General features: G+C 36.8%; 1 protein-coding gene across 1 annotated transcript; it reads right to left on the bottom strand.

Moving 5' to 3' along the window:
• Positions 1–18,281: 18,281 nt before the first annotated feature.
• LOC107776547 (amidase 1-like) lies at positions 18,282–22,852 on the bottom strand. The gene is given in 9 exon segments (NM_001325217.1): positions 18,282–18,518; positions 18,647–18,781; positions 19,417–19,585; positions 19,767–19,914; positions 20,164–20,346; positions 20,595–20,720; positions 20,812–20,936; positions 22,375–22,527; positions 22,701–22,852. Coding segments are annotated over 9 exon segments (1,278 nt in total). The 5' UTR covers positions 22,811–22,852; the 3' UTR covers positions 18,282–18,389.
• Positions 22,853–22,897: the final 45 nt, after the last annotated feature.

Raw genomic sequence — 22,897 nt, 5'->3', positions numbered from 1 at the left:
TTGAGTCATAGCTCAAGTTTTCATCCGCAATCTGATGGCCAGACGGAGCGATTCAATGGCATGCTAGAGGAATATCTCCGGCACTTTGTGACCGGATCGCAGAAGAATTGGGTGAAGCTTTTGGATGCTGCTCAACTGTGTTTCAATTCACAAAAGAGCTCAAGTACCAACAAAAGCGCTTTTGAAATTGTTACCGGACAGCAACCGCTACTCCCACACACAGTGAACGCACCAAACATGTCAAAATCTCCTCGGGCTGCCAGCTTCTCAAAAGAATGGAAGCAAAATTTGGAGATAGTGCGGAGCTATCTTGTCAAAGCCCAAAAGCGGATGAAGAGGCATGCTGATCAGAATCGCCGCTTTGTGGAATACCAGGTGGGAGACAAAGTGATGGTCAAAATCCCAAAGCGGTCGGCCCCGTCGCCACGGTCGGCCCCGTGGTCTCGGCAGCTCCAAGTGACAAGCGCGCATGTGCCTCTGTCGCCCCACCGATAGCCATCGCCAGCGCCCAGCCACAGGCAAAAGCCGACAGCGCCGCGCGCGCAGACAATGCCGCGCGCGCAGACCCTGATGCTAAAGACAAAGTTGCTGCCAAAGGACTTGCTGCTGCTTTGTAGAAGACTAAGTCCTTTTCATTGTAAATATAGAGTAGTTTTGCTGCATTTTCTTTAAGTGTGATTTTCCAGCTTTCATAGGTCTAGTCATGTAACTTTGGTTTATTTTTTTTAAGCATTATTAAGGGGGACCAAGCAATCAAAACTTTCAAGCAAGCAAACAATTCTCTGTACTGGTGTCTCTCCCCCCGACACCGTCTTGTTTTCTGTAATAGCTTTCATTCAATGCAATCAAGCTTTCTTTCATTCTCAATTCTCTTTTCTGCTCTCTTTCAATTGCTCATGACATTGGTTTTCCCGTACGGCACTGACAATCTAGTCTAGCGTACGGAGGGGACCTCAGTTGGCGGACAGCAACCGTACTGACATCGGTTGCCTAGCCTTACGTCGCCCTTCCAAGGAACTTCAGGAAGGCGCCGCGTAACAGTACTGTTGAATAGCACTAGTATGTATAGCTAGAAATCCTCTTTCAAAATAGAATGCCCATATGATCTATACGTTGAACACATAATATAATGTAATTGAAACAACCTGTACAAACAAGGATAACAAAAGGGGCACCTATTGTTTGCATTAATAATGTGTCTCATTAGACCGTCCTTAGTGTTCACATATCATATTATATACTTATGCGTTTCATAGACCGTCCATAGTGTTTATTCATACCGTACATCTATACCTCTTATACACAATGCACCTATGCGTCTCATAGACCGTCCACAGGATTTCATATCACAATGGATTTCATAACACAAGATACCTATGCGTTCATAGACGACACAGGATTTCATATCGCAATGTACCTATGCGTTCATAGACCGTCCACACGATTTCATAACACAATGTACCTATGCGTTTCATAGATCGTCCACAGGATTTTATAACACAATGTACTTCATAACACAATGTACATATGCGTTTCATAGACCGTCCACAGGATTTCATAACACAATATACCTATGCGTTTCATAGACCGTTTATAGGGTTTCATAACACAATATACCTATGCATTTCACAGACCGTCCATAGGGTTTCATAACATAATATACCTATGCGTTTCATAGACCGTCCATACGGTTTCATAACACATTGGAAATAAAAGTACAAATACGTACATCTCATAACCTATCACACCACATATCAACTAATCCGTACTTTCAACCACTTACAACATTATTATTTCATTGGCTCTCTTGGCCATACATATGATTCTTTATTCATGGCGCAATGGTCGTACTTCATATTCCACAATTCCATTTCTTTCCTTTCATAGATCATCATCATAATTATCAACAAGTAGAATATTCTGTAATTCACAACTTTAAATTCATTAGTAATGAAGGCTTTAAACACAATCGATTTCTTTCCAATAAATGGAGTAAAATGATTGACAATCGAAGTACAAGTTAAAATCATGCACAATTTCCACTCACGAATATGTAAGAACGCAAAACACATTGAAAATTTCTTACAAAGCATAGCATTAGCTAAAACAGCCACATATGGGCATCACTTGAGTTCATAAACTTTTAGCCGATTATATTGTCGAAGTCAATTTTGAAATAGTTGAGTCAAAGCTCATTTTATAATCTTTCTCACATTATTTCATTTCATTGGCACCATTGGTCACAAGTATAACTTTCACTAGTGGCACGTTGGCCACACTTCATATTCCCAATTTATTGATTTCACTTCCAACCATCTTTATAGGTTATCAACAATAGGACATTCTCAATCAAGACTTTAGGTACGCATATGAGCAATTAAGAGTCTTAAGAATATTGAGATTTTCTCACACAATTTGGCATACTAGCTTTCATTTGAAATATGATTCAAGCCATCACATTTTAATACGTAACCCATACTATGAAACTCATGGAAACATTATGGAATTCAATTCCAAGAGAGAAAGTTTAGCCAACATACCTCAATTGAGCTTTCCTTAAATTACTACAACGTTCCGGAAATTCTAGCAATCCCAATCTATTTGAGACATAACAAAATTGAACCATAATTAGGAAGATATTCATGGTCTCAGCTCATTTGAGCATTTTATCAAACACTAAGTGTGGATTAAGGTTCAAGGTCCTTTTATGGAGGATTCCATCATCCCACAACCCAATCTTTATCATTTTTAGCTCAACAATCTTTATACACCCTTTGATAACACATGCATGTAAAATAAATAACCCTCTTGCCCAGAAATTACCTTGCTTATTATCCATTTCTACACAAAATTCGAAATTGAGGGTTAGGGTGTAGAATCTTACTTCTAGGATGAAGACCTAGTGAGTTTCCCTTCTTAATCTTCCAAAACTTGGGCAAGAATTGAAGGACAAATATTGGAGAACACCTTCTCACTCTAGGGCACCCTCTCTCACTCTAAAATATCAGATTATACCTCAAAAATGACCCAAAGAGTGTATTTAATGAAATAGGGTCGGATTTTAAAAACCTAAAAATGAAGCTCCGGAACAGGTTCTGCGGTCGCATATCGATCGCATAATTGGAGTCCAAAATGACCAAAAATCTGCCTGAGTCTGCGGTCACTATGTGGTCCGCATAACTGTTCTGCGGTCGCATAGTATACCGCATAACAGTATGCGGTCGCATAGTCGACCGCATAATTGCTTCCAACTAACCCAATTAACTGCCTCACTCTGCGGCCATTATGCGGTCCGCAGAGTGATTCTATGGTCGCATAATGGACCGCAGAAATGCACTTTTCCGCCAAAAATTTTCCTTTACTTTCCCGTGTATTGTTCAACCCAAAATGTCCGAGCCGCGGATCGCAAGCTCGCCGCGAAGAATTTCTACAATCCTCAAACACGTAATCCTAGTCCGGCACCATGAAACATTATTTGTTTTGCAAATTTTATCGGGCTTTACACTTAAGTTTTTCAAAATTTTCCGGGGTGTTACAAAATGTTATCCTCGTATATCACAATTACACCTTTATTCTACTACTAAGGTAGCATTTCGTCTCTTCTACATGTTCCTAGGCTTAAACTCCTCCGAGTTCATTCAGGCTATACTGAGCTTTCTATAACTTACGAAAACTATCAAATATCTTTTTGGGCTTAATCCCGAGGCCTTACCTATTCTCGTCACCTTCTCACTCGCCTTTTCTTATTCTTACTCCTATCTACCTAAAACCTTGTCACTCTACTATACTTTAGCTTCCGGCCTACACATATCCATTTATATTACTCGCAACCTTCCTTTAACTTTCTAGCACCATAGATTTCCTTGTGTGCCTTCTCAGTTGTATTTAAATGTAAGCAATTACTTTTTCTGATCGTTCTGCTACTTGTTGCATTAATACTTGGCTTATCTCAATGCCCACGAATACTAGAATTCCCTATAACTCATATGTTCTCAAATATCACTTTTGATTTTTTCTCCCGTTCATTATCCACGATAGGTGCTACTCTCTTATGGAGTGTATACAATATTGTAGTGTGACTATTGTTACAAGGCCATTTCTTCTTCAAGTTACTATGCTTAGGTTGAAGCCTTCTTCCTTATTTCCTCAGCTAGTCTTTCATTGTAGTACTTAGGGAAGACCCTCTGACTCTTGTAAAGCTGCGAGCTTATTACATCATACACCTGACGGAATTTTTTATATTCTTGCTCGCCAATAATTATCCCTAGTTACTTACCTCTACACCCTCGTGCTCGTAGGGTTGCTTCTAAACTGAAATTTTGACTGTCTTCCAAGTGGCACTATCTTTTATTTTCGTAACACATATACGGTATCTTTAACTACCCTAAATCCTATATGAATATTTCTCAAGGATCATGATGTCATATCTGCGATATTGAATTCACTATGTTAGGGTTCACTACGTTTATCTTGCATGATCTGGTGATTTGTCTGTATCCTCTTGTCTAGCCATAACTAGGCTCTTCCCGAATCAACTGCTAACTACCCGTTGGTCCATTATACCTCTTGAACTGGCTCATGATGTATCAAGTGTCCATTCACACTTATATATCAATAACATCTATTGCTGGAACCGTTACTGCCTCTCCCTGGCGTCGTGCTTGCATAATGTTCTGGAGTCGTATCACATCTATAGGATCTGAATAAATGCAATCTCATTCCTTTTGCCTTTCTACCAAATTCTTCCTTTGCTATTCTATAGTTACCTGAACCACTTAACTCCGACTTAATACCACATCACATCATCTTCCCCCTTTAGGAGAGTACTAACATTTAATGCTATGAAGTTTTACCTATAAATGTTTTATCTCTTCATCTTTGGCATCTTTGCACATCTTCAAGGATTTTTACTCGCCTTGCGATAACCCTTCTGTACCAAGGATAACTGAATTTCTTACGCACGAAGGTGACACCTAGTGTAACAGGCTGACTTAGTCCCTTAAGCTTAACTATGCTCACAGTGCTTGCTTTAGAGAAGCGTCTTCCTGAATGGCCTTTAAAGGTTGTTCTTCTGTTGTCCATTCTATTATTGGCAGAACGCGGTATCTGAAATTTTCACAATGTTGACTATTATCAAATCCTTCGGTCCCTAATTTATGTTCAGTTTATCTTGTTCACTAGCCCATACTGATTTCCATTACTTCGGGGGACTAAATTTTCCTTTTGGTAATCACGTTGGAGTCACCAATTTATTTATCGAAATGAGGACATGAATTTATGGCTTATACTGTTGAATTATTTCAAGGCTTGTCTCCACTTGTCTATCCCTTCACTTGACTATAGACTCTGTCTTCCTGTCATATTTTGATTTTCCGTTATCACTTATTTATCACACCTTACTCATAATGCTTCATTTACTCTCTTCTTATTCTCCGGCTAATATTTCTGTCTATCACTTTATTCTGAAAACTTCAATAAAATGTTCTTTCACTTTTAGCTCCCTTGCTCCATTCACTGGCTCTTCAGGTCGCCTAACATTCTCTCTTGGCTAGGGAAGAGAACCATACTAAGGTAAATATTTATCCCTTCTAGGATTCGAGTGCCTATCTTCTGAATTTTATGAACATGGTAATATTCATATCTAATTGTATTATTCTAGAGTGCACTGTCTGGGTGTCTCACAAGAAGAACTATTACCATGTTTGCACTATCCTTCGGAAATGTTAGCTAATGATAATAATCCATCCACCATTTTGAGTTACTCTAACCCCAGCGGGATCCTGATATCTCATCCTTCACTTAAACTATATATGTTAGCTCCCATAGGGCATAACTGAGATGGGTGTGGCCAATTGTAAATATCTCTCTTACTGTTGAAAGTAACTCAGAATGCTTATATTTCTCTGCTTGAATTGTAAATACTGATAATCTTCACTAACTGGGTACCTCGTACCCTTCTTCACCATGCTTCTTTTACTTGTTGAAACTTGTATCTACCTTCTGATTCTCTTATTTCTTTTTACCATATGGGTGGATAGATATTCTTTCCTTGGGCTCCTTATCAAGAAGCTTGCACGTCTTAGTACACACATGATCCGCTGAAGAGCTCACATTTACTCATCATAAGAATGATGCAAAATCGAGTTCTTCTAACTCAACTCTACCACAACCATATTCAATCACTTACCAACTATCTTTCTGGATATGGGTATCGTGGTATTACGAATAAAATAGAATTTAGGAGTTTGAATTCTTACAACTGAGCTCTACCATACGATCTAGAGTAAGAAGAAAGAGTGACAGCCCTAAATGCCCTATAGCCTCCTGCTTATAAGTGTGGTGCACAACACACCCATAAACAAGACTCTACTAGACACAGCTTGTAGACTCTTAGGATAGAACTGCTCTGATACCACTTTTGTCACGACCCAAACCGAAGGGCCGAGACGGGCACCCGATGCCTAACTCAATCGAGTACCAACGTAACGTATCTTTCTTATCATACTATCATGTGTAAATGAGCCGAAAAGGCCGTCATGAGATAACCGGAATAACATATAAGAGAATACTTGACATAGGATGACCCAACATGGAATACAGACTTATACATGTGACATACGGGCCTATAAGACTAAAATGATCACTTGTACACTCAAAACATAGGCCGACAAGGCCATACAGTATTGCATACGTATGACATCTATCTACAAGCCTCTAAGAGTACATAAATATTATCAAGGTCGGGACAAAGCCCCGCCATACCAATCAATACATGTCCAAAGCATACTAACCAAATAGGCAACTCTGGAGCAAGTGGAGTGCACCAATACCTTTCGTTGAGCTGATAGCCTACTAGGAGGACTGTCAACCTATCTATCAGGACCAACGAGCATGAAACGCAGCATCCCCAGGCAAAAGGGACGTCAGTACGAATAAAGTACTGAGTATGTAAGGCATAAAAAGTAGTATTCTAAAGACATGAAAGAAATATGGAGTAAAGGACTCAACCTGTAATTCTGAATAGCTTTGTGAATCATGAAACATCTATAATGCCATGCATGTGCATATAAATGTCATATCATGCATAGGTATATATGTACATAATATCATCAAGCCTCTAAGGGCATCCCATCATATCATCTCGGTCTCTGTGGGCGAAATCATCAATGTATACCAACTGATCAGGTAGTGGTGCGTATATAACGTTGTAACCTTTTCCCATACCCCATATACATATAATATATGCATATATAATGTCACCTGGTCATGGGTCAATGTACATGTATAAATGAATGCAATGCATAATGAAGTACGTCAATAAGATCTCTCGGAATGTCATAAGATCAATATGCCTTCGGATAAACTTTATCAACTTACGTATTTTCTGAGACCCATGAACAAACAATATAATAATTAGACATATGGGGAATCAAGAACATAGTACTTCTATGAATAGAGTCATTTATGAAAGTTGCGCGTTTGCTCATTTCCTTTTTATCATATGGATCATGCCAAAAGGAAACAAGGGATAGCCTTAACATACCTTATAGAAATATGTCCAATAACAATGCTAAGCTCAGCTCGCTACACCTTAATCTACAACAACGACAATGAAGTTATTGTCAAGCTACAAATGACTCTCTCATTTATAAAATGAAAGTAACTTAATCTGTAACAAAACGGGCAGCCTTTCCCCTGATTTTACTGCTTCCTCAAGCCCACTATAGGTGAGACAACAACACAATACAATCAGCAACTCAAAAATAACCTAACTACAATTCAGAACTTTTAATACAATAAAAAGCCCAAATATACCATAACACACCTAATCAACAAGTTATCAATTAGCCTGAAATTGCAACGATGAGCGAGAAGCCCATTATCCTAAAACATGTGGCATTTCTCCATGCCCTTTATCCTTACAAACTCCATAAATCATCAGCAGAAGAGGCCAACACGAGCGGACTACAAAACAGTCCAATATAAGTGGAATACATTGAACTCACGGCTTCTGATCACCGTCCCGTGAGTTCTGGCTATTAGGAAACGAATTTATCAATCTTCATTGATATTTAAAAAGTTTAAATATAGCAAGTAGGTGTTTTCGTAACCATGAAGTACCTTCCAAAACTCAAACTACAAAGAAAAGGAGAGGAGGTATAATGATACTTACGTCGTAGGGATCGTTCTAGTGTTATCGCTTCTTGATTTCATGAAAAGGATATTGATCTTGCTTGGAATTTCTTGGAACAATACTTGGAGAGCTTGAGAGTGTTTTTTAATTGATGGTAGGCTATAATTACATGTTTTAGTTGCTTATCACACTCTAATTTACTACACTTTAATTGAGTTTGAGCGTTAATCGCTAGTGTTATGCACTAATTATGTGTTTTATGCCTTATAGGAGTGATCTCGAGGTATGTAGATGTTATGGGATGAATTCACGCCATTTTGGAGCTTTGAAGTTTGAGTAAAAGCCCAAGGATTAAGTTGGGAACGAGTTCGGGGAACAACGGACACTAGTGCATTCAAAAAGAGAAACGAAGAATCGAGTCGGGCATCACCCAAGTGCCCGAGCACGCACTGGGTGCGCATGTGAGGAAGTGGACCACACAAAATGCACGGCCAAATGTGCGAGCAGGTCCCCAGGTGCGCGACCGCGCACGTCCTGTCAGGGAAAAGTCCTACTTCGTGAAGGAGAAGGTATGCTTGTTTGGGCCCGACCCTACTTGGTATATATACATGGGAAAACGGTATTTTGAGGACTTTTGACATAATTTAGACCTAAGTAGGCTAAGGAGAAGTGGGAGAAGCAAGAGCACAAGGATTTCGTGATTCAATCCTCACTCAAGATAAGGGTTTTGATCGTTTATGTTTTCCTTTAACTTAAACTTATTTGTGATGAATTACTCCATCTCTATGGAGTAGTTCTCTTTAGGGATTGATGGATTTGGTGTATTGAGAATTGTTTGTGGATATTAACTCGAGTTTTTATATATTGAATCATTTTGGGTGTTTTAATTATTGCATCTATTTTCACATGTTCATGTAATCGAAAGAGGCATAACTTGTGATTTTTTGCATTATCTTGTTAGTTAAATTCATTGATTCTTCTTAGTAATCGAAAGAGGCTAGTTGAATTATTGTTTAGACCTAGTTAGGAGGATAATCAAAAGAGGTTCTTCTAAAGACCAATCCACTACGAATTCTTGCATATCTTTACCGAGCTTAATTTAGTTCTTATTGTGAGGTTGAGACTTAATCGAGAGAGGAGTATCTACTGAAGGTTTGAACCAATAATAGAGTGAATTTGAGAGACTCACTTGAACTTTACAAGTGAATCGACTAAAGTTAAATCCCAGACAAGTATCTTGCACCTATCCAATCAACCCCTATTTTCTCCCATTGATATCTTGATTACTCTTGTTGCAATTGTCATTAGCCAATAGTTTAGACTCTTAGTTAATTTTAGTTTTAATCACATAAATCTCAATTGTTGATCATCTTGGATAGCAATCAAGCTATAAACTATGAAAATACTATTTAACTCAAATCCATGTGGATACGATATTATATTATACTATATTCGACTAGCGAGCATATTTAAGTGTGTATTTTGTGCTCGTTAAATTTTGGCTCCGTTGTCGGGGATTGGAAATTAATAGTGTTTGAAATAGTTTGTAGTGCTAATTCAAGAATGTTTCCTTTTTTTCCTTCTCTTTTTACGTTTGGTGTTACTTGATTGTGCGCAGGCTACAAGTTAGATTGGTGTATGACTCGATCTTCTGAGAAGGAAGTACTCCCATACGAATCGAGAAACAACTGCGATAGTTGAGGAAGGAAAGAAATCTCCCCGAGAATACATAGAAGGTTGGGCAATCCTCAACCAAAGAAATTATTGCGGGAGATGATGATAATGTTGATTTGGATGCAAGAGAGGCAGCCCCGTAAAGAGAAAAAGTTGTACGAGATGCTGAGGAGACAACTCTTCGAAACGCACAACTTGTCTTTGAGGAGGAGAGGGCTCGGAGAATGGCTCAGAATCAACCTGTGACTGTAGACCAATTCGGAAACATAGCTCCCCGTACTAGGAGACCACTTGGCGATTATGCTAGACCGGTCTACAACCAAGGCTTATCAAGTGTGAGACCACCTCCAGTTGCAGCTAACAATTTTGAGTTAAAGCACGGGTTGCTCCAAACTCTTCAAAATAGATGCGTTTTCAGAGGAAAGATGAACGAATATCCAAACAATCATTTGTGGACTTCGAGGAGATTATGAACACCTTTCAATACAATTGTGTGTCATAAGATGCAGTTTACTTAAAGGCATTCCCCTTCGCACTCAAAGATGATGCAAAGCACTGGCTTCGAAGCTTGCCTAATGGATTGATTAGAACATGGGATGAGATGACCAGAAAATTTCTTGATAAATATTTTTCATAAGCTAAGACGGGCAAGTTTAGAAGAAAAATCCATAACCTTTGTCAGAACAAGACTGAAACTGTGTTTGAAGCTTGGGAGAGGTTTAAGGAAATAGTGCGAAAGTATCAACATAGCGGAATTGAATTCTGGATGCAACTCCAGGAATTTTGGGATAGATTGACACCAGCCTCATGCAGAACATTGAGCAATGCAGTTGGAGGTCCGTTGATGAAAAAGACTCCAAAAGAGATAGTCACAATTCTAAATGAGTTATCTAAAGACACAAATCAGTGGCCCTCTGAGATTGCTGAAAAAAGAAGATCAACTGGTGTTCACCAAGTTGATGCTAACACATCTGTACAGGTACAGCTTGATGCCATGGCCAAAGAAATAAGGAAGCTCACCCTAGCTTCAATACACAGTGAGCCTTATGCAGCGTGTGATATATGTGGAAGAGGGCACCCTACTCATGAGTGTCAAGCCTCGATGGAGGAAGTTAATGATGTTGGGAATTATAACTTCAATGCAATGGGTCAGAAGCACCCCGATTTTTCATGGAGTTTACCTGGGGGTACTGCAAATGCATGGCAACAAAACAATCCCTGATTTCAAGGACAAGTAGCACTTGGTTTTGTGAATCAACCGAGGCCGCAGTTCCAGCCTCAACATTCCACTCAGCCTGGGCTAGAAGATCTAATAAAGTCCTTCATTGTCAAAAAAATATGAGAGATTAGATGCTCATGGTTCAGCTATCAAAGAACTTGGCACTGGTTTGCGAAATTTGGAGAATCAAGTGAGATAAATTGCAAATGTATTGTCTGAGAGAATCCCAGGTACTCTACCAGCTGACACTGAAAGAAATCCCAAAGAAACAGTAAATGATGTGACCTTGAGAAGCGGGCAAATCTTGAAAGATCCCACTCCAATCCAAAAAGAGGTTGTGCCTGAAAAAGAAGTTGAGGAACAGTTGAAAAATGAAGTTGATAAGAAGAAGAAAGGTAAGAAAGGAGGTGAGAAATAGAAGGAGGAGGAAATTTCAAGAAGGGAGGAATCTAATGAGAGCGAGCACATGCCTTCTCTACCTTTTTCCCAAACGCTGTATAGAGAAAAGTTGTACAAGCAGTTTGAGAGTTTCTTAGAGATGCTGAGATAGGTTAATGTAAACTTGCCATTCACAAAAGTTCTCTCACAAATGCCAGCTTATGCCAAATTCTTGAAGGAGATCCTTACAAAGAAGAGGAAGATAGAAGAGACCTCAGTGGTCAAGCTCACCAAGCATTGCAGCGCAATCTTGCAAAACAAACTCCCACAAAAGTGTGAAGATCCAGGGAGTTTTACTATACCTTGCTTGTTAGTCACTCTTAATTTTGATAAATCTTTATGTGATTCTGGTGCCTCAATTAATTTACTGCCTTTGTCTATTTACAAGAAATTGGAGAATGAGCTTAGAGAGATAAGGTCTGCGCCAATATCTTTACAGCTGGCAGAGAGGAGAATAAAGAGGTCTCCCTTATTTTAGGAAGACCATTCTTAGTGACGGGCATAGCAATATTAGACATACATGATAGAAAACTCATGCTTAGAGTAGGTGATAAGACGGTGACTTTCGAGATAAATGTGGAGATGGGGTGAGAAAGAAAAAGCCAGTTGCAAGTGTAAAGTGGAGAGTGAAAAGCTCGAAGGAGAAGGTCCCAGTGATTGAGAAAGACAAGTGTGGGGTGTACCCCAAGAAGGCTGAGAAGAAGTTGTCCGCGTGGATGTGTGCACTAGTTCGGGCAAGAAGAATGGAGCCCGACTTCAACTCAGATCCCGACTAGAGATTCAGGGAAGTTTTCTCTACCTTATACTTTTTAAGTTTGTGTCATGGGGACATGCCACAACTTAAAGTGTGGGGTGGGGGATATTTATATATATGTATGTATGTATATTAGTCTTAGTTTTTGTTTGTTAGTTTTAGTAGTTTGATAAAAAAAAAAAAAAAATTGGAAAACCATAAAAATTTTAAAATTTTCGATTTTTCCCGACGATGGATATCATTCGACAGGTTTCTTGAGGGATTAAAGTCGAACGAAAAAGACAAAAAGATTTTCTTTTGTAGTTAGTGTAATAATTCCCCCTTGATTTTCTTTTTGTGCCTGTTCTTTTCCAAGGATTTTGTTTGAACCGGGTATAGTTAGTTTTTATTTTGTAGAATAGTAGGAAACCTTGTGCTATAATTTGAAATGAAAGCAATATCTCTTTACTTTATTATTCCTTGAGAATAGTAAGTGCTTTAGTTATGACGCTTAGGCTCAATTTTTGACTCTTGCATAAGTACCTTAATTTGTATAAGTTTTACTTTGTTCAACTACTTTGATTAGAGTGTCTTGATAATCCAATCTTGAGTGAGTTATGTGCCAGGTGTGTGTGAGATTTTTGTGTTATTCTGTGTCTTACATTTGATGTCTAGAACTTGGCCCGTGTGTTTGCAAAGCGAAATAGTAGTTTTATTCAGTCTTGGAAGTGATATAGGCATTTCTTTGTTAAGCCAATGATATGCTTTTACCCACCTAATTGTTATGTATCTTAGTTAACTTCTTTGAACCGGTAATCCTGTTTCTTTGGCAACTACATTACAAGTCTTACCCATTTGTTTAAATTGACCATCTATTTAAACCATGTACCTCTCATGAGCACTTGAAATTGTATGAACTTTGTAAAAGTTGAAGTGTGGGGTGATTGGGTTAGTTTTTGAGTGGAGCTAATGAAATAAGGAGAAAGATGTATTGTTTTGAAAAAGTAGGAGCCACCTAAATTGAAAAAGAAAAAAAAATATACATAGTTTATTGTTGTGAAAATTATTCATTGATAAGTGATAACTCTTGATGTATTTGTGCTTAAAGAAGTTGGGAGTTAATGTAAATTGATGTGAAGATGGAGTATTAATTTGATATAAGTGTGGGGTTTTGACAATGAAATATATGTATTAAAGTGCTTAGGGAGGTGTAGCCACTCTTATATCTAAATGTATCCTACTCATCCCGCAGCTTACATTACAACCAATTAAAGTCCTACTTGATCCTTGACTAAATGAGCTCAATTAGTAGAGTAGTACACTACGGGCAAGCCTATGGTTCATCGTTTGTGGCATATGAAGTTATTTCTGAGAGTGAGTGAATTCTGTCTATCTTGAGTTCCTAGTTATTCTTAATGTGTATTGTGTGTGGAACTACTCTCTTTTGTCGTGAGGGCACTTGATTCATGAAGGAAAGGTAATGTCATTGACCTCTATGTTAGAGTAAGTGAGCGAGTTGTAAATAATGCATGGTGCTTTAGAGTCAAATCTTGAGGCGAGGATGTTACACTATTGTGCTTAATCTATTTTAAATATTCTTGGTATGATGAGTTATGAGAGTTGTGTAATAATGTTGTGTCTATATAAAGTGTAGTTTGATTGCTCGGGGACGAGCAATCGTTTAAGTGTGGGGTGTTGATGGTAGGCTATAATTGCGTATTTTAGTTGCTTATCGCACTCTAATTTACTGCACTTTAATTAAGTTTGAGCGTTAATCGCTAGTGTTATACAATAATTATGCGTTTTATGCCTTCTAGGAGTGATCCCGAGGTATGTAGATGTTATGGGATAAATTCACGCCATTTTGGAGTTTTGAAGTCTGAGTAAAAGCCCAAGGATTAAGTTGGAATCGAGTTCGGGGATCAACAGACACTAGTACATTCAAAGAGAGAAACAAAGAATCGAGCCGGGCGTTACCTAGGTGCGCAAGTACACACTGGGCTAAAACATTAGAAGAACTAAAATATAAAAAAAATAAACTCAGAAAGCATATGGACAAATAAAGAAGGAAGAAGAAGAGGAAATACTTTTTCAGCTTTTATAAAAATATTGCTTTAGAAAATTATTTTTCAGTTTTTACAAAAATATTGTTTTAGAAAATATTTTTCAGCTTTTTTTAAAAGCAGCTTTTTTGTAAAAATTAGGAAAAAAAATATTTTCGTTTTTTTCAGTTTTTAATAAAAAAAATTTTACTTTTTCCAGACTAAATAAATGCTACATGTTTAATTAAAATGCTCATCAATGCCATGTCATCTTTCCGTTAAGAGAGGGGCATTTTTAAGCCTAAAAATAACATTAAGGGCAAATTTGAACCTATAAGTGGAAGGAGGGTATTTTTGAGCCATTTCTAATACGTTAAGGGTATTTTTGGCCCTTTTCGTTTTAAAAATCACTATTGACACGCATATCAAGGCAATAAAGTTATTTTTTGTTCTTTAGCTATTGTTCAAAGTGTTCTTCAGCTGCTTGTTTATTAAGTTGTAACCGAGCTTGTTCCGAAGGTAGAACCGGGGCCGATTTCCAAACGTTCATTACAAGGCTATACTTATTCATCAATTGCATTTGGTTTGATCATTTTGATTTTCTTCAATCCCATTATTTATCGTTCATACTTCATTCGTGTTAAATAAAATTACATATTCTTTAATCGCGTATAAATTCAATTGTTACTTATTTTAAGGGTAAACCGTTATAATTTCACACCTCTTTAGTCTTATCTTTAGCAGAAAATATGGACAATTACCTTCTTCTTAATCATGATCCTACACGTCTATTTTAATATTAAATGATAATTCGCATAAAAATATCATTTGTGAGAATTTTGATGCAACATAAAATTCTCAACATATAGAGAAATATGGATGCTAAAATACCAATGTAAGAATTCAGATCCCAGTCACGGCAAAATGGAGTAATGTCAGGATCAATGGGTAGACTTTTCATAAAAAACAAATTCTTTTTTTTTTCTTAAAAAATTGTGCCCATCCATTTACGGTGGCGGACGCACGTGGTGGCAAGCGGGTTCAACTGAATCTGCTTCATCAAAAAATAATATTGTATATATGTATAAATTAGGATTAAAGCTGCGTAAATTTTGTATAAATATTTTATTTGAACTCACTTGACAACTACTATTTTACGACTAAAGTTATGTACTTCTAAGATTGAACTCGCTTGCACAAAATCCTGAGTAGTCCGCCACTGGCAATTTGGGTGTGTCGCCATGATTTGTTCAGTTTGAATTCCATTGTTTGTTGCTAACGCACCCATAGTGGGTGTGTTTGTTGTAAGTTCATCTTGTTTAATCAAGTGCATGGCTAGCACACCCGTGTTGGGTGTTTCTTCAAGATACCACATTGTGGTAGACTTTTCATAATTGATACGTAAAATTCCAGCTTCCTTTTCACTGTTGACCTGTTGATTAGTACTATGTAAATGGCATTATTTCGTAAACCCAAAACAGAAAAAAACGCAGGAAGTTTTATAGCTTTATCTTTTTCCACTTGTAACAATTTGAGAAAATAAACAAATAAAACTGTAACCTAATTTGGACCTTTTCTTTTTCTTTGCTTTCCCCCATAAAAGCAACATTCTAAGGGCCCGATTGGCCATAAGAAATTTTTTATTTTTTTTTCCTTTCATTTTTTTCGAAATCGGTGTTTGGTCATGAAAATTTCAAATTTTACTTGAAAATAAATTTTGAAATTTTTTGAAAATTTAAAAAACTCTAAAAAGTTGTTTTCAAAATTCACTTTAAGTGGGCGTTTGGACAAAAGAATTGTAAAATTCTGGGAAAAAGTGAAAAATAATTTCAAGTGGAATGGTATTTGAAAGTGTTTGGACATGAATAGAATTTTGGGCTGTTTTTGAATTTTTGTAAGTGATTTGAAGTGAATTTTGAAAAATAACCTTTTGGAGTTTTTTAAATTTTCGAAAAATTCCGAAATTTATTTTCAGGTGAAAATTGAAAATTTCACGGCAAAATGCTGATTTCGAAAAAATTAAAAAATTTTGTATGGCCAAACGGCCCCTAAATCACTCACAAAAATTCAAAAAATAGCTCCAAATTATATTCATGTCCAAACACAACTCTAATTTTTAAATATCATTTTCACTTAAATTTTTTGTTTTACTTTTTTTCAAAATTTTATAATTCTTATGTCCTAACGCTCACTAATTATGTTAAATTATGTTTAGTCGATCCGCTGAAATTTGGCCACGTATGGACATGATGTGGTACATCTCTTTTCAAACTAAATGTACTAATGGGACAGCTTTTGAACTGAATCTTCTACTCTTTTCTTAGGTAATAACTATTAGGGTAAAAAATATTCCATGTAATATACAATTAATCAACTATTTAATTATGATATTTATTTTTATTGATGGAATTGGTACAGGTCGTGATAAACCTAAAATACTACGTTTGAGTTCAACTAAACCCATTATTTTAGGCTCGAAAAATAGATTTATATGTAAAATCATTAAAAGAAGAATTGATTATGATCTGATAACATAATTTGAAAGAATTACTCTGTCACCCATTTTTTTGATGCAGTTTGATAGGTCATGAAATTAGAAGAAAAAAAACTTTTAAAACTTGTTGACTAGCACAAAGTAATTGATAATTTGTGTGGTTATAAATAATCTTATCATAGATAAAATGAGAAATTTTAAATTAAGAATGCTCAAATATAAAAAGATATTCTTCTTCTTGGGATATGCTAAAATGAAAAATGTTGCACGTAAATTAAGATGGAGGGAGTAGTAAGTTTAGTAGCGATGTTTGAACTCCGCAAGTTTAAATTATGAACCGTCTATGATATTGCATGTTATAAAGTTCATTCGTACTGATATTTCTCTTCCCCTTTCTTCTATCCTTGGATTCCTAGAGCCCGTTTGGATTAGCTGATTGTAAATAGCTGATAAGCTTGTAGTGCTGAAAAGTTTTTTTAAATGTTGAAACTGATTTTTAAAATAAGCAATTACGTGTTTGGATAGAAGTGCTGAAACTGATAATAAGCAGTTGATGTGTTTGATTAAAAAATGCTGATAAGCTATTCTTTTGTTAAAATGACTAAAATACCCTTGAATCTTTTTCAAAAGATTATAAATTAAAAATTTCTTTGTAAAGAAAAGAATTAATAACGAATATGGAATGAAGAGAAAGTTAAGAAATTTATTTTGGGAAAAGTATTTTGTGAATTAGAAAATATTATTAAGGATAAACTAGTAAAAGTGTTGGTCAAACTAAAAGTGCTTATAAGTTGAAAAGCCATAAGTTGGGGGTGACCGGCTTATGACTTATGGCTGATTTTAGCTTATAAGCACTTGGCTTATAAGCACTTTGAGTGTTTACCAAACGCGTAAATAAACCAAAATGTGCTTATAAGCTTAGCCAAACACCCTCTTAGTCCTCCCCAGTCGCAAACACAAAACAACCGAAACTCTTCATATTTACTATGTATCTGGAGTGACTGGATGCTATGTACTTGGTCATACAAATTAGTCAAACAAAAGGTTATTTTACTTCACTTTAAGACTTAAGACTATGACGACTTTGACTAGTAAGTAATTTAAGGCTTTTGATCTAATAAGAGTATGGGAAATGATGGATTATATTATTGAAATAATTAATATAACTTCTGTAGCCAAACTTTGTGGCCCTCAATGGTACAATTTTTTTCTCTGGTTGGCTCTTGGTCACTGACTTTCAACTTTAACGTAAAAAGTTGCCATCCAAACTGGACTTTTGCAGATTATCATGTATGGCTGAATTCATGGAAGAAAATCTTCAGTATTGAAGGCTGCCAACCCTGCTTGTTTAATCCTTTCTAATGTCTCTTCCTTGAATACTATGAGAAAAAGAATACGAGTTATCCCCAATATAAAGGTTTGTCACAAAAATGATTGATATATATTGCGTAAGTGAAACTATTGTAACGCTGAACTTAAGTGATTCAAGAAAAAGAGTTTTTCACTTCTCTTTTACAAAACTGTCCTCAAGTTGATCAAGAAAATTGAAAACAGTGGAGGATGTCAAGAACTGCAGACAAAAATTACTTTCTAAAGTAGTATAACATGAAACAAGAGTTATAAGTTACATTTTGATACAATTTTTAACACTTAAATCAGATTTGCCCCTTGAGAACGTTGTGAATAGCCTCAACAGCATCTAACAGCAACCAGTCTGAACCATGTTTTCCCAGTAAAGAAACTGATATAGGAAGATTGTCTTGCATCCCCAGAGGTATGCTGACCTGTTGATCAAACAAATTTTGGACACGGGAAGCATGTCAGCACATTCATGTTGGATTTCTCTCTCTGTTATTTAGGGGACGCAAGTGGGGATGGGGCACATATTCAGTCTAGAATATTAAAGATAAACCTGGCAAAATCCAGATACTCCAGCAATTGATAACAGACTAAAAGCTTTAACACGAAATCCTTCCAATGCACTTGTGTCAGTTCTTAGTTTTGGTGGAGGCCCAGGAACAGTTGGGATTGCAAGTATACCAGAATCCTACACATACAGCAATGGAGGCTCGGAAAACCAAAAAGCACCTTAAAGCAGTGATTCAACAAGTAGTTTTGAAAGATACACTATATTTCATTTCCTAATATCGAGTGTCATATAACAGTACTAGGGTAACGGATAACATAAGAACTTAGAGAAAGGTTAATCTTAATACGGACTTCCCAGAAAGGAATAGAGACAGAGGACTTAAGATAATTGGAATAAAATCACTTCCAGACTATGAAACTTCTGTCCACAAAACTACTAGGAAGTCATAATATCCACAAAACATGGACTCTTCTATGTGGATGATTAACAAATCAAGCATTGACTTAGTGCAGTCGATTGAACATCAGATGACAAAAGGTCTGAGAGGGTGTCTAGTATGAGGTGAGCGCAGACTATGAGAAATATTTGACCATCCTTCAAGTTGCGTATCACCTTTAGTTCTGAAGCTCATCCATTTAGCAGAGTGAGGCATATTCTTCTTTAGAAAGAGAATCGTAAACATAAAAGCTGAACTAAGTTAGCATAGACTTCTATATCAATGTGCTGTCTAAGAATAAAGCATAAGTAATACAGTGGAATACACTTAAGCAAAAACATATATGGGCGGAGGATGGTTAAGCATTTGAAATTACCCCAAGGAGAGCAGTGAGAGCTGCTCGAAGCTCAGCCTTCACAGAGTGGCACACATCAATATTTTCATCTGTGGCCTTCAGCGCTTCCCATACGCGTTCTGCTATTCCCGGACCTAAACTAGGCTTGACTGTACTAACCCATTCTCCATGATTCTCCTTGAATTCATACCTGTTATCAAAGTAGCAGAGCAAGGCAACCTCAAGAAGAGCACAAGAAATCTGACAGACTGCATGTGATACTAATAAGCTGTTTCATGAATCGTACTAGTCTGTTGGAAGAGGAAGTGAACAAAATAAAGAAAGAAAATGCGCCAACAAAAACTGAAGCAGCTTTGTTCATAATTCTGCACCTTTGAAGCAACCGCATGGCAGCTGAGAGAGCTAGCAAGGATGGAATGTAAGATTCATCATTGCCAGTTCCAAGCGTCATGAATTTCTTCAAACTTGGAACATTTCCCTCAATGCAATCCCCTACACTCGCGTATTTAATCATATGACCTGCATAGGTTAGTCCAATTATTAAAATTGAAACGAGCTTTAGACTCCATTGTCCAACTGACCTGTCTATTAGAAGACATCTCAATCCCCACCTCTTCCCAACTATTCGAGGCACTTGCTGTTTTATTGTAATCACTTCACTCTTTGGACAAAATTATGGATTATACCAAATGATCTATGATTCCAAATGATGAGTTTACAAAGGAAAAGAAAAATAATCTCACAGATAAGGTAGTAAATACGACGTACTTCCATATAACTTCTCCACTGAGCTAACAAGTACTTCAATCAATTGGTTACTCTTGGAATCCAGGAGCTTAAAACAGTCTTCTGCAATGATAATGTTAGTTGGATGCACGGAATTCACTTGGGGAGATTGAAGTAGGACTCTTCCAACTTGCTTTAAGATCAGAGGATCCCTTGCAAACCACCCTGAGAAAGTAGATTAAGTCAGCCTGGACTTGCCAGATCAAATATTTATAGGACCTGTTTCCAGCAAAGCTAAACTTGAGAAGGTAAATTATTATTGTATTAAATAGTAATGCACTGGATTAGCTTCTACACATTGGATGATGGAGGGAATGAGAGGTGGGAATGCACCAACTTCTTTTTCTTATTTGGTGAAAAAAAAATAATGATAATTCAGGTTTATGCCAAAAAAGAACTTTTGAATTTCTCACCCACTGTATCAAAGCTTTGTGCCATAGGTGTGACTCCGGCAGTTGAAACAACTCCATGAGAAGGTCGAATCCCATAAATTCCACAATATGATGCAGGAACTCTAACACTTCCTCCAGTGTCAGTCCCTGCAATCGATGAACATCTCATTTAAGATATAATTAACCATCAGTTTATGAATTAAGCAAAGCAGTTGTCACACTATCTATAAAAGTTCACCTAAGGAGAAATCTACAAGTTTTGCACCGACTGCAACTGCAGATCCACTTGAAGACCCTCCAGGTACCCGATCTGGTGAAACAGGATTCACAGGTGTGCCATAATGAACATTTTCACCATTTATGCTGCCAAAGAAAGACAATAGGTTCACTTGCCTGACAAAATTTTCTGAATATATTTATTATGACTCTTTAAAATGCAGAAAACAAACATCAATTTGAAGCGACTATGGAATCGACAACGTTGAGAGAAATCTTCACAGTTATGATCTTAAAATTCTTTGTCCAATAGAGGATACAACAACAAGAACAGCATTATGCCTCAGTCTTAAACTAGTTGGGTTCGACAATATAAATCCTCTAAATCTATTCCGTGCTATTTGGTTCCAGTTATTTACTAGTCATCAATGTCTTTGGGGACAAATCAGGATTCTCCAAATCTCACACATATCCCTACATTGTTATACAATCTCTAACCAAACTTGAAAGGCTCTCTCAAACACCAGACTAGTGTGAGGCAATAATGACTAACTTTAACCCTAACTAGTTGGTATCGCCTCTAAGAAACTTTATTGCTGTTGTGCTATGTTCTTCATTAGGTCCACGTGGTTTTCAAGAAATTGTAGGTCTATTGAGATAAATTTCCTCCACATGATTTTGGGTCTATCTCTTCCCTTAACACCTTCAATTATCGTGGTGTCACACCTATGAGTGGAGGATTTAGATGGCTGAGCAAGACATGACTAAACCATTTTAGACAACTTTCTCAATGTTTCCTCCATATGTGCTACTTGCACATATTGTTAGATGTGATCATTTCTAATTTTATCTAATCTTGTATCATCGCACATCCATCTTAACAGCTGCATTTCTATAAACTCATCTTGTAGAAATGGCGGACCTTAGAGACCAACATTCACTCTCACGTAGCGTTTCTGATCTCACACATTCTGTAAAACTTGTCATTCACTTTGGTACATATCCTCCTATCACATAATATTCCCGTGGCAGATGGAAGCAGAGTAGGAATAATTTTCTAAACAAGATAAAAGTGGAGCTGTAAGAGTTATAGTTACATTAACTGTCCAGGAAACAAATACTGTAGTACATAGTGATCATATTGCCATGGAATCACTGAACTTTTTAATTTAAACTACAGATTTTTCATTAGTGTTATGCAGAAATTTCCATCTAGTGTTTGCCAAGTAAATTAGGTTCTTAAAAGACTCAGCAGGCTAGTAATGGGAGCAGTATTATATGAACACTCAGAATTTTTCTCTTCCCAGGTATGCTGCCACATGTGCCTCGGTCAGACACAAAACATTTTTCTTCGGCAGGTAATTTTCTCAATTTCAACCTTTTAGTTATGTTTTGAGAGTGTCTCAATTTGATTGATTAACCTTGCTAGTCTTTTAAGAAAAGACAATTACCTTAACCTTTCAAAAGACAAGGAAAAAAGAAAAAGAAAAAAAAAGTATACAGAAAAAGAATTAGATAAAAATTTCATCAATGAAATTAATAAACAAACAAAAAGTTTGAGAAAAGAAATCTTTTAAAGTAAAACCTGTAAGCCATTTCATCCATGACAGTTTTAGCAATACAAGTAGCACCAGCCTTCAAAAGAGTCAGCACAGTTGTTGCAGTAGATGTTGCCGCAGAATGGGTCTTGGCCCAGTCTGGATTTCCAAAACCAGTGATATGTCCTTCCACATCAAATCTAATAGTATCACATTATTACCAATAACTCGGATATCCCGATTTTTTGAGAGATTAAATTTCTTGATTTCAGAAGCAAATGACATAAGTTGAGTACTTCACTATCCACAGAAGAAATTGAAACTTTTATGAGACCAAAAGTATTTCTAACTGATAATCTTGTTAAGGACTTACATGTCTTTCACGGCAAAGGTTAAGCCATTCAAGGGGAGTTGCTCTGAAGAAGAGCAAATTGGTTGCAGTGTGAATTTCTCAATGAGAGCTCCATATTCACATGACTCCATCCTCTCCATTTTCACTCTGAAACCCCTAACAGAGGACTTACAGGATTGACAAAATGCTACAAACACATGCTTTTATTCCATTGGCCA

Source organism: Nicotiana tabacum, chromosome 24 (assembly GCF_000715075.1).
Source record: "Nicotiana tabacum cultivar K326 chromosome 24, ASM71507v2, whole genome shotgun sequence".
Classification (NCBI taxonomy): Eukaryota; Viridiplantae; Streptophyta; class Magnoliopsida; order Solanales; family Solanaceae; genus Nicotiana; species Nicotiana tabacum.
Note: the sequence above shows the minus strand (reverse complement) of the source record. Positions and strands in the feature narration are given on the sequence as shown.